General features: G+C 36.4%; 1 protein-coding gene across 2 annotated transcripts in view; it reads right to left on the bottom strand.

Moving 5' to 3' along the window:
* Positions 1–2,158: 2,158 nt before the first annotated feature.
* The window catches only part of esrrb (estrogen-related receptor beta), a 49,161-nt gene continuing 37,639 nt past the window's right edge, over positions 2,159–13,680 (bottom strand). For both annotated transcript variants that reach the window (XM_065288056.2, XM_065288055.2), the window contains exons 6-7: positions 9,542–9,811; positions 2,159–6,412 (exon numbers count right to left, since the gene is read on the bottom strand). In XM_065288056.2, the coding sequence (XP_065144128.1) occupies positions 6,168–6,412; positions 9,542–9,811 (515 nt within the window). In that variant the 3' untranslated portion in view covers positions 2,159–6,167. The remainder of the gene's footprint in view (positions 6,413–9,541; positions 9,812–13,680) is intronic.

The following is a 13,680-nucleotide window of genomic DNA, read 5'->3' as shown; positions in this document are numbered from 1 at the left end:
TATGTGTCATGAGTCTTGGCCACACCCATTTGTTTCTTTTTTAATAACTGAATTATTTGTTTATTTCCTTCACCTGCCCTCCCTTCTTACCTTTCTTATTTCCTTCCCTGTCGTCTTGTGTGTTTAGTGTTTTGTGCAGGTTCATTGTCTTTTTAATAGCTTTCCCATGAGTCTAGTCTGGAGTTGGATGTCTAGTTAAATGTCTTTGTTATATAATGGTGAGCATCTCACTGGCCAGTGGATGTTTATCTGGGTCTTTTTGTTTCTGCTCAGTCTCATGTTATGTGTCTATTAAAAATAGTTTTGTTTTAAAAGCTGTTAAAGCTTAATAAGCCTGACAATACTGTTCATTTCACATACAGATTTTTAAACAATTTTGTAGGGAAGTTTTGTAAACTATAATGCACAAAATGTCCATACTGTATGTGTTTCTTTATTAGTTTGTGTTCATATACATTTAAAATATTTTCTTTTGAGAGAGAACGAGAGAGAGAGAGCGAGAGAGAGAGACTGATGTTGTATGTTCTCTTGAGACTGTCTGCTTGCCGTTATGAGAAAGATCTTCACTGTAATGGCAAACGAGTGCATTTCTTTAAAGGCCAGTGGAGATTTCTAACCTTTGGCTGGCATGAAGAAAAGGTCGACTCCATCTCATGTTACTCTGAACCATTTCCTCCAGACATACGACACATGAACCTTACATACACATCAACATCTCAACCCAGTCTGAATTCCTCTGCTTCCATGCTATCCTGATACATCAGCATCCAATATCCCAATAAGCAAAAACAATTCATCTTATTGCTTCAGTATTGATCGATCTTGTACAATTCTGCTGAGAGCAGCGGTGAGATGTTTTACACTAATGTGTCCAGTTTTAACAAACATCTTTTAATGAGCGTTTACAATCTAATAATGTTCATGTGTATTTTAGCTATCACCTCTCAATCATTATCCTGTTTTTGGTTCACATCTCTATTTGGTCTATGACACACAAGCTGTATGCAATAGATAACACTGCCTGTAAATGTTGTTTAATTTTAGCATTCCTTGTCCTGTACAAATATCAATGTTAAAAAAGTCTGGACATCATCACTATGTACTGTAAATACCACCTGTATTAGGCTGATGTCCAATGACAAATATGTTAAAAAAAACAACATTTCAAGCACTTTACACGAGCACTCAGAAACACTGAATGGAAATCTATGAGACAGCAGCAGCAGCAGCTCACGGGACAGCAGATGGATTTTTATAAGAGGAAGTCGTTCATTTGATTTTTGTGCCAGCAGCTCTCGTGGGATTTCTGGATTCTCTGTTTTCAGTCTTAAGTGTAATTTTAGCTCTTGCTGTATGTAAAGTGTATACTGCAGCTCTGGTCTAACACAATCACTCACAATGACACACAATGACTAACATCAGCACTGAGAGACCTTCAATACGTACTGATAGCTCTTCACACTTTGATGAATAAGTTATTAGTACTCATCACTATAGTTCAAATGAATTCATGTGCTGACTCTCTGTGTTTCTTTGATACTGTAACAGCCTACACTGACGGATAAATATTTTGCACATTTTTACAAGCTCCTCACTCCCTTACCAAAAGAGACAGTCAACACCTTTAGTTTAAATAGATCGAATTCCTGTAGTCTGAGACAAATTCTCACTATTGAGATACAGTGGACAGCATAACTCTCTGCAGGACTGTCAGTCAGTGGCCATGGGCGGGGCTTTATCAGTATGACATCACATTAAAAAAAGAATCATGGAAGAATGGATGTGTTCACACACTGCCAACACACATTTACACCCTGTAAAAGTGGATTATGCATAACAGGTGTCCTTTAAATATCATTTCATTAAAAAAGTATTTTTCACACAAAATGGTTCTTGTGTAAAAATATTTTCATTTTGTTGATGAATTAAATTTATCTCAAATCTTTGTTCTGAATGATACTTTCCTAATATAACAAGATATATATTACAATCTAACTATAGACAATTATTTTTACAGTTAGTAACACTAATGTAAATGTTATGGAACATCTGCTATAATAACATTTATTTAATAATAATAGCATGTAATCTTTAATTTTACAGTTTTTTATTATTTTATTTCTCTATAGTCTTTTTCTCTATACTTTTTGATCTTTTATATAAGAATGATTCCCACTTGATTTATAAGACCTAAACTATATCGCAAATCTCTTCACACAATATGCATTATTTCACATCAACTTTAACATGATTAAAGATGAACAGCTCACTTTAGTGAAATAAAGAAAAATCCAGCAATACTTCAGATTTTCTTTGTTACTTTATCTTTTTGGACATTATAAAAGAATTTGACACAGGTCTTGTTAAATGAACAATATGAGATATTTTTATACAGTGTGGCCATTTACACAATGAATATCTTTACAAGAAACTTAAAAGTCTTCATCATTTTGACATATGAACATCGTGGGACCAATTCTGACCCGGTCATGTTAAATTCAAAAGGTTTATAAGCAAATAAATAACTAACAAAATATACAAATAAGCATTTCTTTCAAAACATTGAGTGTTCAGTAGAGATGCATAAAGAAATATTTAACACAGATTTGTAGTTTCAGTAAAATGAATGTAGATAAAGCACCTGAAACATGTTAAGAAAGTGATGTGTATAAGTAACCTAGTTATCAACAGTACTAGTAGAGATTGTGTTACAAACCTCACCCTATCACAACCAAACGTCATGCTGACAGCAGACTGACCATTGAAGTCTTTACAGTCTATAAACAGATCTGGAGTGAATGAATGATGAGGTAGCTACAGTGAATGTTGCATATATGTAAATATATATATATATATATATGAACTAAGTGTATGATGTGTTATATACTGACTGACCTCAGCAGATTTTAAATAGAAGATGTGATGTCTGTATTTCAGCTGAACACATGTGCACAAATGCGTTTGTGTTCACATTCCTGGAGGGAGCATCTTTAAGGTCTCGTTCTTGGCGAGGAAGAAATGAAATATTTGACATTGAGATGTAAAGGTGCGCTACTCTGGCATGATTTTGGTCAGAATTGATCCCTAATGTTAATCCACATGGTTGCACTGCATATAAAAGTGAATCCCTGTATCATATTATGGTTCTGCTCCAAACACGACCACTGTGATGGGTTCAAGTTTAATGGGAAGAAGTCTGACCCTCTTCCATTAGGAAGTCATTGAATGAGCAGAATAATATAAAACTGACCTCCGTCACACAGACAGACACATCACATTAAGTGTGTAAGTCACCTCCCCATCCACTCCATCTCCTACTGCTGGACAACTGAATGAACAACATCTTCTCATGCAAAACAAATGAAATGAAAAGACATTACTGTGATTATCAAAGCAAATGCTGCAATACGTTCAAAGTCAGACGTACGATATGAGACGTCGAAACAAAACAATAATGACAGCATTTGTTTTGCGGATTAAAAACACATCAACAGATCATTTATTACACCATGTTTTACATGCCTGTCTTTGTTATTGTGTAATGTAGAAACTTATTATTGCATTTGTTTAGCTTAAAGGTGAGTCCAGCATGAAACATCATTCACGTGTATGACAAAAGACAGGAACATTTCTGCACCAGGTGGATATCTGACTATACATCTATTGCACATTTCCATGAAGAAGGTTGGGATTTTAGACTTTCAGGGTGAATGGAAAACAGCAAAAGCGGATACAGATGGAATGTGGTGCTTCTCACAGCCAGGACCTTCAGTGGAGATTTAGGGCTTTTTGACACCTGCTTACTTCATGGGTTTTTTCTGATCGGATCGCTATCTGAGGCTACGTTTACACGGAAACGATCTGAAGAGAAAACGTGAAAGTGGCGTTACATTATCTCTTTTTAGTCCGCGTTTATACGAGTGTTTTGAGGGCGAAATCTGCGTGCATATGGTGACACAAAAGAGTGTGATATTTGATGTAGTATGCACTCCAGGCGGCTAGGTGGCAATGTGAAGCACTGCTACCCAGTCTCACAAGGTTTCGTGATAAAGTCACATCATTTTTTGATTCTTTTTTCGTGATCGTATAACGAATCCGTGTTTTCGTGCGATTAACATGTATTGGTTACTCAACTGCTTTTCCTATTTTTAAACCATTGTCGCTTCGGCTTAAGGTTAGATTTGGTGCTTGCATTATAATGTGACTTTATATATTGGTTTATAAGATTTTTTCTGATTTATTTTTTTATATGTTGCCTGGTGTTAGGGTTAGAGTTGGGTTTGGGTAGGGATGTCATTTTATGTAAATCTAACCCTAAACCAAAGCCACAATGGTAAGAAAATAGGAAAATAGAGTTGAGTAACCAATACGTGATAATCACACAAAAACAGGAATTCATTATACGATCACGAAAAAATGTGGAAATTCGTGATAATATCACGAAAAATAAATAAATAAATAACGTGACTATAAAATGAATTTTCATGAGACTGGGCTGAGCACTGACACACAACAACACCAAGTCCACGTGCCTGCGTCCAATCTTTTTCCTTTTTCTCCTAGGTCTCTCGATCAAAGCCCTCTGGTTTGCCTCCGACAAACTGGCGTATCAACAATTTGATGGAGGTAATTAATGCACCTTCTCTGATAAAAAAAGCAGACTTTTGCGTTTTTACCCTTTAGACAGGAATGCAACGGTAGAGCGTTTTTAAGTTTTTCACTCTGGAGGGAATTTTTTGCATTTCTAGACCCAAAAATGCCGTCGCCGTGTAAACGAAAGGCACATCCGATAATTTTTTTTTACGTTTTCACCCTTGAGCGTTCTCATGTAAACAAGACCTGATTTATTAAAACCGTTTCATTTACATTCGGCCACATCAATGCATCTTGGTTATCGGATATCAATCTGCCATGTGGCTTCATCAACCATATGTATTTACACTGAAATGCACCCTGAAGTGGTTTGAGCGATCGGATTTTAAATCCATCTGGACAACATTTCTGGGGGCATTATTTACACTTGGTTTTTGATAGCTATCCGATCAAAGAAAACACATGAAGTGAGCAGGTGTAAAAAGGCTCTTAGATGGACATCTACTGTACTTCAGAGGCCATTTCAGTAGGAGGTGCAGTAATGCTATTGTGTCAAAAACCTTTCCCGATCTAAAAATAAAGCTGGTGATAAAGACCCGCACCTGTCATCCACCTTCATTTGGGTACATGGCTATAAAAGTCCTGGCAGCTTCTGAAAGGTTCAGAGCGGATGATGGGCGACACGTTTCCTCTCCGTACGGCCCGGCTCTGCCCGTGGCTTAATGAGCCTAAAATAGAGCGTTTGACATACGTGCGGTCTGATCGACTGTTGTCACTTATTGTAAATCCTTTGAAACCTAATGCCACTTTACCCAACAGGACCTCCCTCAACTCTTACATTTGCCAAATTGAGTCACGAGCCAAAATTAGACCACAACAATAACAAGTGCATTAAAAGTAGAGTGCAACACGGGCAGTGGCGCTCCTCTCGCCCATCTGCAGATAAACAATTGAGTTTGATTTATTGCTGATTTTATAAAGACTTGACTGAAGTCCTGACTATAGACGATCGGAAGAGCACGTAACAGATGTTGTCCAGAATGATGCGGCGGTCCGGGATCAGCGTTCGGAAGAGGTATATTCAAACACGTCAACAAGTTCACATTCAGGGAAGAACCGGACGAGACAAATGCCTGCAGTCCGGCCAGCGTTTCACCGATCCTGGTGAATATTTACAAGTCCTGGTGATGTCTGAAGAGTTTAACTATGATGTGAGGTTCTACAGAGGGTTGAATTTTTAAAAAAGTGGAACAAAAATGAGCATCTAAGTGAGACTATCCACTTCTTCCATCATATATAATCACATATCAGGACCAAAAAAAGCATTACTGTACAAGAACATAGCTTTTGTTATAGATATTTAAATTCTTTTTTCATTTATAATTATACTTTGAACCAATTTATTTTCAGGTCTTTAAAAACGTTTCGCATCTCAGCGAGACGAGCGGAAAGTCTTCACCCTTGCGTGTCCGTCAGAGGACCGACCGATCTGTCCTCCGCAGCCGGAACGTCTCTGCCACACCTCATTCGCTGATGCTTGGATGATGTCACCTGACAACAGTGCGGCCGGCCAATCAGACCTTGGCCTCCAGCATCTCCAGGAAGAGTTTGTGCATGGGCACTTTGCCCTGCATCTTAATGCTGTAGAAGTGCTGAATGGCCTTGGTGGCCGTCTGTCGCAGGAGAGGCAGCGTCATGAGAAGCTTTCCTGCGCGTCGAGGATCCTCTGCGTGTTGACAGCTCTCGTAATCCTGCAGGGCTTCATGAAGAGCGTCCTGGAGCTTCTGAACGGACTCGACGTCCTCTATGTGCATCGAGTCTGTCAGAAGGACAAAACAAGACACTTGTACTGAGGACAAAACAGTGATAACTTCATCTGAATTATACAAAGATGCTTTTCTCAAACCATTTGTAATCCTCTAATTCTGTCATTCAGAAAAATTTATTTGAACTGGAAAATGTTTCGTTTTCTAACTGTTAATAGAGTATGTAACTTATAATAACAGAATAAGAACATTAATGAATAATATCATAATAAAGAAGGGTTGTGTGTTCCTTGGTGTCGCCATTTTCTGTCTTTTACTTCTGTCATGAACAGTGACTAAAATAAGTCTTTTACCACAGTAAAGTGGCTTTTACTTATGTAACTTATGTTACTAAACCTGTTGTTCTCAAAATTGTGTTCTTGAAAATCCAGCCCAGTCTCACGATGCTTCGTTATATAGTCACATAATTTTTTTCTCCTTTTTTCCTGATATTATCACAAATTCTGACTTTTTTTTGTGATTGTATAATGAATTCCTGTTTTCGTGTGATTATCACGTATTGGTTACTCTACTGTTTTTTCCTATTGTCGCTTTGGTTTAGGGTTAGATTTACATAAAATGACATCCAAACCCAACTCTAACCCTAACACCAGGCGACATATAAAAAAATTAATCAGAAAAAATAGTATAAACCAGTGACATTCTAATGCAAGCACCAAATCTAACCCTAAAATGAAGCGACAATGGGTTAAAAATAGGAAAAAGCAGTTGAGTAACCAATACGTTATAATCACATGAATTATGTACACCGAAAAAAATGATTCATTGAATTTACTCAATTTTTTTAAGTTAAGTGGTTGCAATCAATTTATTTAAGCTACATTTAAACAAAAGTTTTATATTTTATTTTACTTTACTAATCTTTTTTGTTTAAATGTAGCTTAAATAAATCGATTGCAACCACTTACCTTAAAAAAATTTATTCAATTCAATGAATCATTTTTTTCAGTGTATACGATTACGAAAAAAACCAGAAATTCGTGATAATATCACGAAAAAGAATCAAAAAATTACTTGACTATAACGAAATTTTGTGAGAATTGGTAGCGAAAATCACAGCGATCAGCTGACTTCAGATAACCATAACGTTTGTTACAGACAAGCTCTGAAAGAAAGAGTTTTGAAAAGGGCTTTCATATGGTATAGAAACCTATAATTGGCTAAATTTTACCATGTGATGGGTTTTACATTACATGTGATTGTGAGAGTGAAATATTATTTTTATGTGATGACATCAAAGTGATTCTGTAACTGAAAGTCTCATGAATCACTCCACAACTTATAAAATGAAAACAATTACATTTCCATCAAGATGTGATATTTATTGATCTATGTAGATAAGAGCTTCTAATGATCCTGTCAGGAGTATTTCTTCATGACTGACTGTACAACATCCTTATTTACATCATATACAAAATAACTTTATTTGGTTTATAGATTACCAGGGTTTTACTACAGTAGAAATGGTTTAACTAGGCCCTATAGGTTGTTTTTGTATTACACTGCTCTGTTCTGTCACCGGCATGTGAATGTGTGTTGTGTTGTATGTGTGTATGATTGCTTTTTTTGTATACTTTTTAACTTACAAATTTTTATATTTATTGTGTTGGGTTGGCTGTAAAACTGAATTGCCCCTTGGGGACTAATAAAGATATTTGAATCTTGAATCTTGAATCCTTTTGTTTTCAACTGTAGATGTTAACCATAGATAATTTTCCATGGTTTTATTATTCAATATTAAGTATTTATTATTTGATTATTACTCTATTGTTTGATGTTGTATGTATTATCCATTGTACTACACAATATGTGTAATGGCAGTCCTGACTCGTCATGAATTAAACAGACGTGCACGCGCGTGTGGTGAAGATTTTAGGTGTAATCCATCAGAAACACACAGGCTGTCGATGTCATTGATAAAGCGCTCATTATAAAATCAATAGCGATGAATTCTCACTGCTGTCACACAAAGGCGCTCCCACAAGACACATCAAACTGACGCGACGCGCCTGACGCGCGACAAACGCCTCCATCAGCACTTTCATTTCACAACCGGAGAGAGAGAGAGAGAGAGAGAGAGAGAGAGAGAGAGAGAGAGAGAGAGAGAGAGAGAGAGAGAGAGAGAGAGAGAGAGAGAGAGATATTCTGAATGAGACGCGAGCGGGTGGCGAGCATCATTGATCCTGATGTCGATACAGACACTGGCGTGCGGGCGCTCTTATACTCTTAACACATTTGATTGACAGCTCTGCTACTGCTAATGAAACGCTACATTTATCTCGTGTGCTGTCGCTGTGGCGATCAATGAACATTATTCATGATTTCTAAATGATTTAATACTTTTAAGTTACTGTGTTTATATGGACTTATTTACAGATTCTTATATATAGGCTACTTTATATTTTCAACATGCATATTTTGGGGGAAATATCTCTGTTTACAGTAATGTTCTTGTGCTTTGGTAATGTAATGATTTTTTCACCATCCTTATATTTGAATCTTAGGAAAAAAAATATCTGCCAATGAGGTAAAAAATTAAAAAGTTTTTTTTTTTTTTCTTAAACACTTAATTAAAGAAACATTTTCTCTCCAAATCTGGCAGATTTTTTTCTTATTTTAAGCACAAATTCACTTAAATTGTATTTTTTTGTCTAAAAACTTGAATTATTTTCTTAGGTCATTTTGCTCAAAATACATCTTGACTTAAGAATTTTTAGATATTTGTACTGAAAACAAGACAAAAATACTAAGAAAAATGTCATTTTTGGCAGTGCACCTCTCCTTGCAGCAACAGGCACGTGTGTTGTGATAAAATCAACTTGTACACAGTCACTTAATGAACACGTGAATGCACAAGTGTTTGCAAATGGAAATTTGAATTGAAATAAACTGAAATAAATCTTCTTTGTATTGGTTAACATGGTAGAAGGTGAATGTTAGATAAACAATGGATGATAAAAAGATGATGATCATCATTACAATGTGATGTCATCATAAAATGAAACAACTTATTTCATGAGTTTTTGTTGTGAACACACATACAGACAGAAATACTTGAGACAGATGTGTCTGCTGTTGTTCTGCTTAAATTGACCAACATGTTATAAAGTCAAGGCATATACCTGAGTTGGCGAGCGCGATGGCCTTCAGCGTGACAAACTCCTCTTTCTCCACCTTCAGTTTCTTATACTTGCGCACGAGCTGCAGGATTGACACGTAAAGATCCAGCAGACCGGTGAGACGCGAGTGTTCCTCATCCATCACATAATCCTCAGCGTACACCAGCTCATCCTCGTACGGCATCGAGCGGAAGACGATGCTCAGGATCAGGATCTCCATCCACGCGCTCTGCAGTAAACTCATCTGATCTCCCAGAGACAAACTGGAGAAACCTGAGCAAAGAACCAGAGATTCAGTTTCATAGTGAGCTTATCTGAATGTAATGGGAGAAAACTAACATTTCAAGATTATTAAATGTAGAATTTATAAACTTGGTCTGAAAACAAAACAAAATTCTAATGTTTATATAAATAAAGAAACACATTTGTGTGTATAACATTTGCTCATTAAATGATTTAACATAGAAGATCATAATAGTTTATAAAGCCAAATCTTAAAAATTATATAAAAAAATACTTCTCGTTCACAGAAACATTCCTCTAACTACAGTGAAGTGCAGTACAGTGTACAGATTTTACTGTGGTATTACTGTATTTTTATCGAAGTCAATACCACGGTACAGCATTGTTTTTTAAACAGGATAATATGTCACGCACATGCTCAGTATTCATCTTCTGTCTGTCCTCTGACAGCTGTCGATAAACTCTTCACGACTGCCTCTCCTCATCTGCTTGCCCCCATTTGCACATCATACGAGACGTCATCAACGTACTGCCATGATTAAAATCATTCCTTTACAAGTCCAGTAAAGCAGCGCTATCTGTCCCGCTCGCCATTAAAGAGCTGATAGATTACAGTATTGATCAGATCACCCCACCACACCTGACCCCAAACTTTCCCCTCTTCATATGAATGGCCTCATTGATGAGCAGGCGATGTTTATCAGCCGACCGGGTGACACTTTGAAGTGTTTGTGGGACGAGAGACAGAAAGAGTGAAAGGAAAATAAGAAAGCAGGAAAAAGGGGAAGCTGAGTGTTTAATTTCCCTTATCAGGCGGGCGAACAGCGTCCGGGCATACTGGAGGATACATTAATTAACAGATTGTGATCAGGACCACAGGGCACCTGACAATGTGAAGGGAGATCAATAAGGGCCGGAACGGAGGTGACGGGATGTATTTCTGACACTTCATGGCCTCCTTACTTGACAGTCTGTTGTTTGAGTCAAATTTTAATCAACAATCACCTGTGATGGGAAATCAAATCTGATGTGACAGAAGAAACAGACTTTATTCACAAACCCTGATGATTGGTGCGGCTTTTAAGATGTAATGAGCTTGTCATCTGTTATATTATAGCCTACATAAGAGGTACCTGACACAAAACCCTAAAGACATAAAGAGACACTGCAGCATCTACTGAGGAAAACAACTGAAAAACTCTCACATATACAGGTAACAGTTTTACATCTCCTTTTATAAAACAAAGAGTTCAGACTCAAAATTCTGATGTGAAGATAAAATAAATTGTCCAGGGATGATGATCACTTAATAGTCGTGCTACAGTTTATTTATGATAAAAACGTCTTTATAGTCACTTAACTTCTGTTTACAACATGTGTGTAGCATTTAATTATTTCATTACTGTTCAACATTCATTCATTCCCATCTTTAAAGATAATACACACTTAATGTGATTTTTCCAGCAAGTCTCGCACCAACAGAAATAGACAAGAAACAGTACACAATACACATTGTCTCCTCAAGAAATCAAATGACGTTTAATTTAATCAGCTTCAAACACAGCTGAAACAATCCCAGAATTCATTCTGATGAATTTATACTATTTTATCCATTGGCATGTTATTAAAGGATTACTCCACTTTCATAAAAAAGAAATCCCAAAAATGTACTCACTCCCATGTCATTCAAGATGTTTATGTCTTTCTTTGTTCAGTCGAGAAGTTTTTTGAGGAAAACATTCCAGGACTTTTCTACATATAGTGGACTTTAGTGGACCTCAACATCTTACAGTTTCAATGAAGTTTCAAAGGACTCTAAACAATCCCAACCAATCTCAAGTGTCTTATCTATCTATGATACTAATTCATGTTTTTGTGTCAGTTTACTGTTTAAATGGTCCGCAAAGTGCGTTTGAAATATGTAACGCTTGACCTTGCCATGTGATTACATATTACATAAGGTTGAGCTGGTGCATCACACGGCAGTTGTGATTTAAAAGTGCACATTTTTTATTTTTCTTGCAAAAAAAGACAATGGTTTTGCTAGATAAGACCCTTATGCCTTGTTTAGAGCCCTTTGAAGCTGCATTTAAACTGTAAACTGTTGAGGTCCAATAAAGTCGATTAAATTAAGCAAAACCTGGAATGTTTTCCTCAAAAAAATTCTTCTCAACTAAACAAATAAAGACATGGGGGTAAATTAACAGGATTTTATTATTATGAAAGTGGAGTACTCCTTTAACAAAACTCTTACAGCTTTAAACAGAACTGAAATCAATATTAAGTTAAGTCTTGTGATTTTTGTGTTATTTGTTTGATAGTGTAGATCTTAGGCCATGTTGCTGATATAAGCTGTGGATCTCACAGCAGAGCGCCGGGTTCTGAAGTAGACTTGAAATGACGATCTATCTGTACTTTATTAATGATATGAGTTGAAGATCATCTAGTCAATGAAGTGTGAAGAATATGACATTAAGTAATGTTAAATACTGTAATCCCCTTGTCTGAATCTGCTTATCCTGACCTCCTGACCGGAGCGCATCACTGCCTACTCCTCTCGTGAGACACCGCTGGGCGTTACATGAGCTGTTTAACTCAATGACAAGCCAGAAGTGAAGTTTAATCAGTCACGTAATTACACATCATTTAATTCCACCGCTAAACAGATCCTTCAGTTAATGAGGAGTTGTGTAGTATTGATGAAACTGACCCTGGAAAACAGCATCCTTCAGGAATAACTCGCTCGCTTTTTGATGGTGAATATTACTGGGATGGTGTCAACAAACTCAAATCCAAAGCAAAATAACATAAATGTGATAAATAAATGAATGAAGGAGCATCATGTGTTTATAAAGCTCATGATACACAACCTGTGTTGAATCGGTGAGCTCTGAGATCTTCTCTATTGTCTCTGTCAGAAACATTGAAACTACATCACTTACATACAGCACAGTGAGCTGTAAGTATATTTCTGCATGGACTAGTAAACTACTGTAGTAAATATAACTAGTCCTGACACAAAACACTAAGCATGAAGATTTTTGTCCCACCGGTCGCCCGCTGCCCTGCCGATGCCCTTGAGAATCTCACGCATGGGTAGCACATGAATTGCTCCATCCATCATGATGTGTGACCCACCATCAGTGCTTGAATTCAATATACTGATGCCTAGTGTCTATAGTTAATAAAGTCTGCTGATGAATTGAAGTTTATCAGCCACAGTGATATTACACCAGCACAGAAATACAGCGATATCAGCCTGACACAGAGACATATCCATCATCAGGACCTGTGATGACATCACACTCCAGCAAACATCACATGACACCTGAGGTGTGTAGTTGTAGCAAAACTACAAGCACTAATCAAAAAGACAGATTCACAAAACACTAACTGTAAAGCTATCCAGGGAAGTGATTTCATTTCTTGAAAATATCTCAGTATATATGAACAGCATCACTTGAGAGATCATTGATGTTCATAACACAATAGTTTAAGAGTTTAAAGAGTGTAAACGCTTCAAATATGTAAAACACACATAAGTTCTACTAACTCAACTGATTGACTCTGGTTTTTTTAAGTAAATAAACATAAAGACTATCAGTTTTAATAGCTAATTTTTTTAATAACTGTAAATAGATACATTACAAATTCACTTTGATCATAAAATATTTGTTTATTTACTACTACGGAAAGTTTGAAGTTTTGACAACTTTGAATAGTTAAGAGTACTCAAAACTTTTGTGGAAACTGATTACCTAAAAAGATTTAAGTAATCAACTCAGAATAAATTAAGTAAATAATATTTATAAATTACAAATAAAAGTTTAATTTTCATATTTCACAGAAACAGTCGATGTGATTCAACTGTATGTAAGTGTGAAGAAACTAAAATCGTT

This window comes from Paramisgurnus dabryanus, chromosome 17 (genome assembly GCF_030506205.2).
Source record: "Paramisgurnus dabryanus chromosome 17, PD_genome_1.1, whole genome shotgun sequence".
Classification (NCBI taxonomy): Eukaryota; Metazoa; Chordata; class Actinopteri; order Cypriniformes; family Cobitidae; genus Paramisgurnus; species Paramisgurnus dabryanus.
This window is presented reverse-complemented; position numbering and strand designations above follow the sequence as displayed.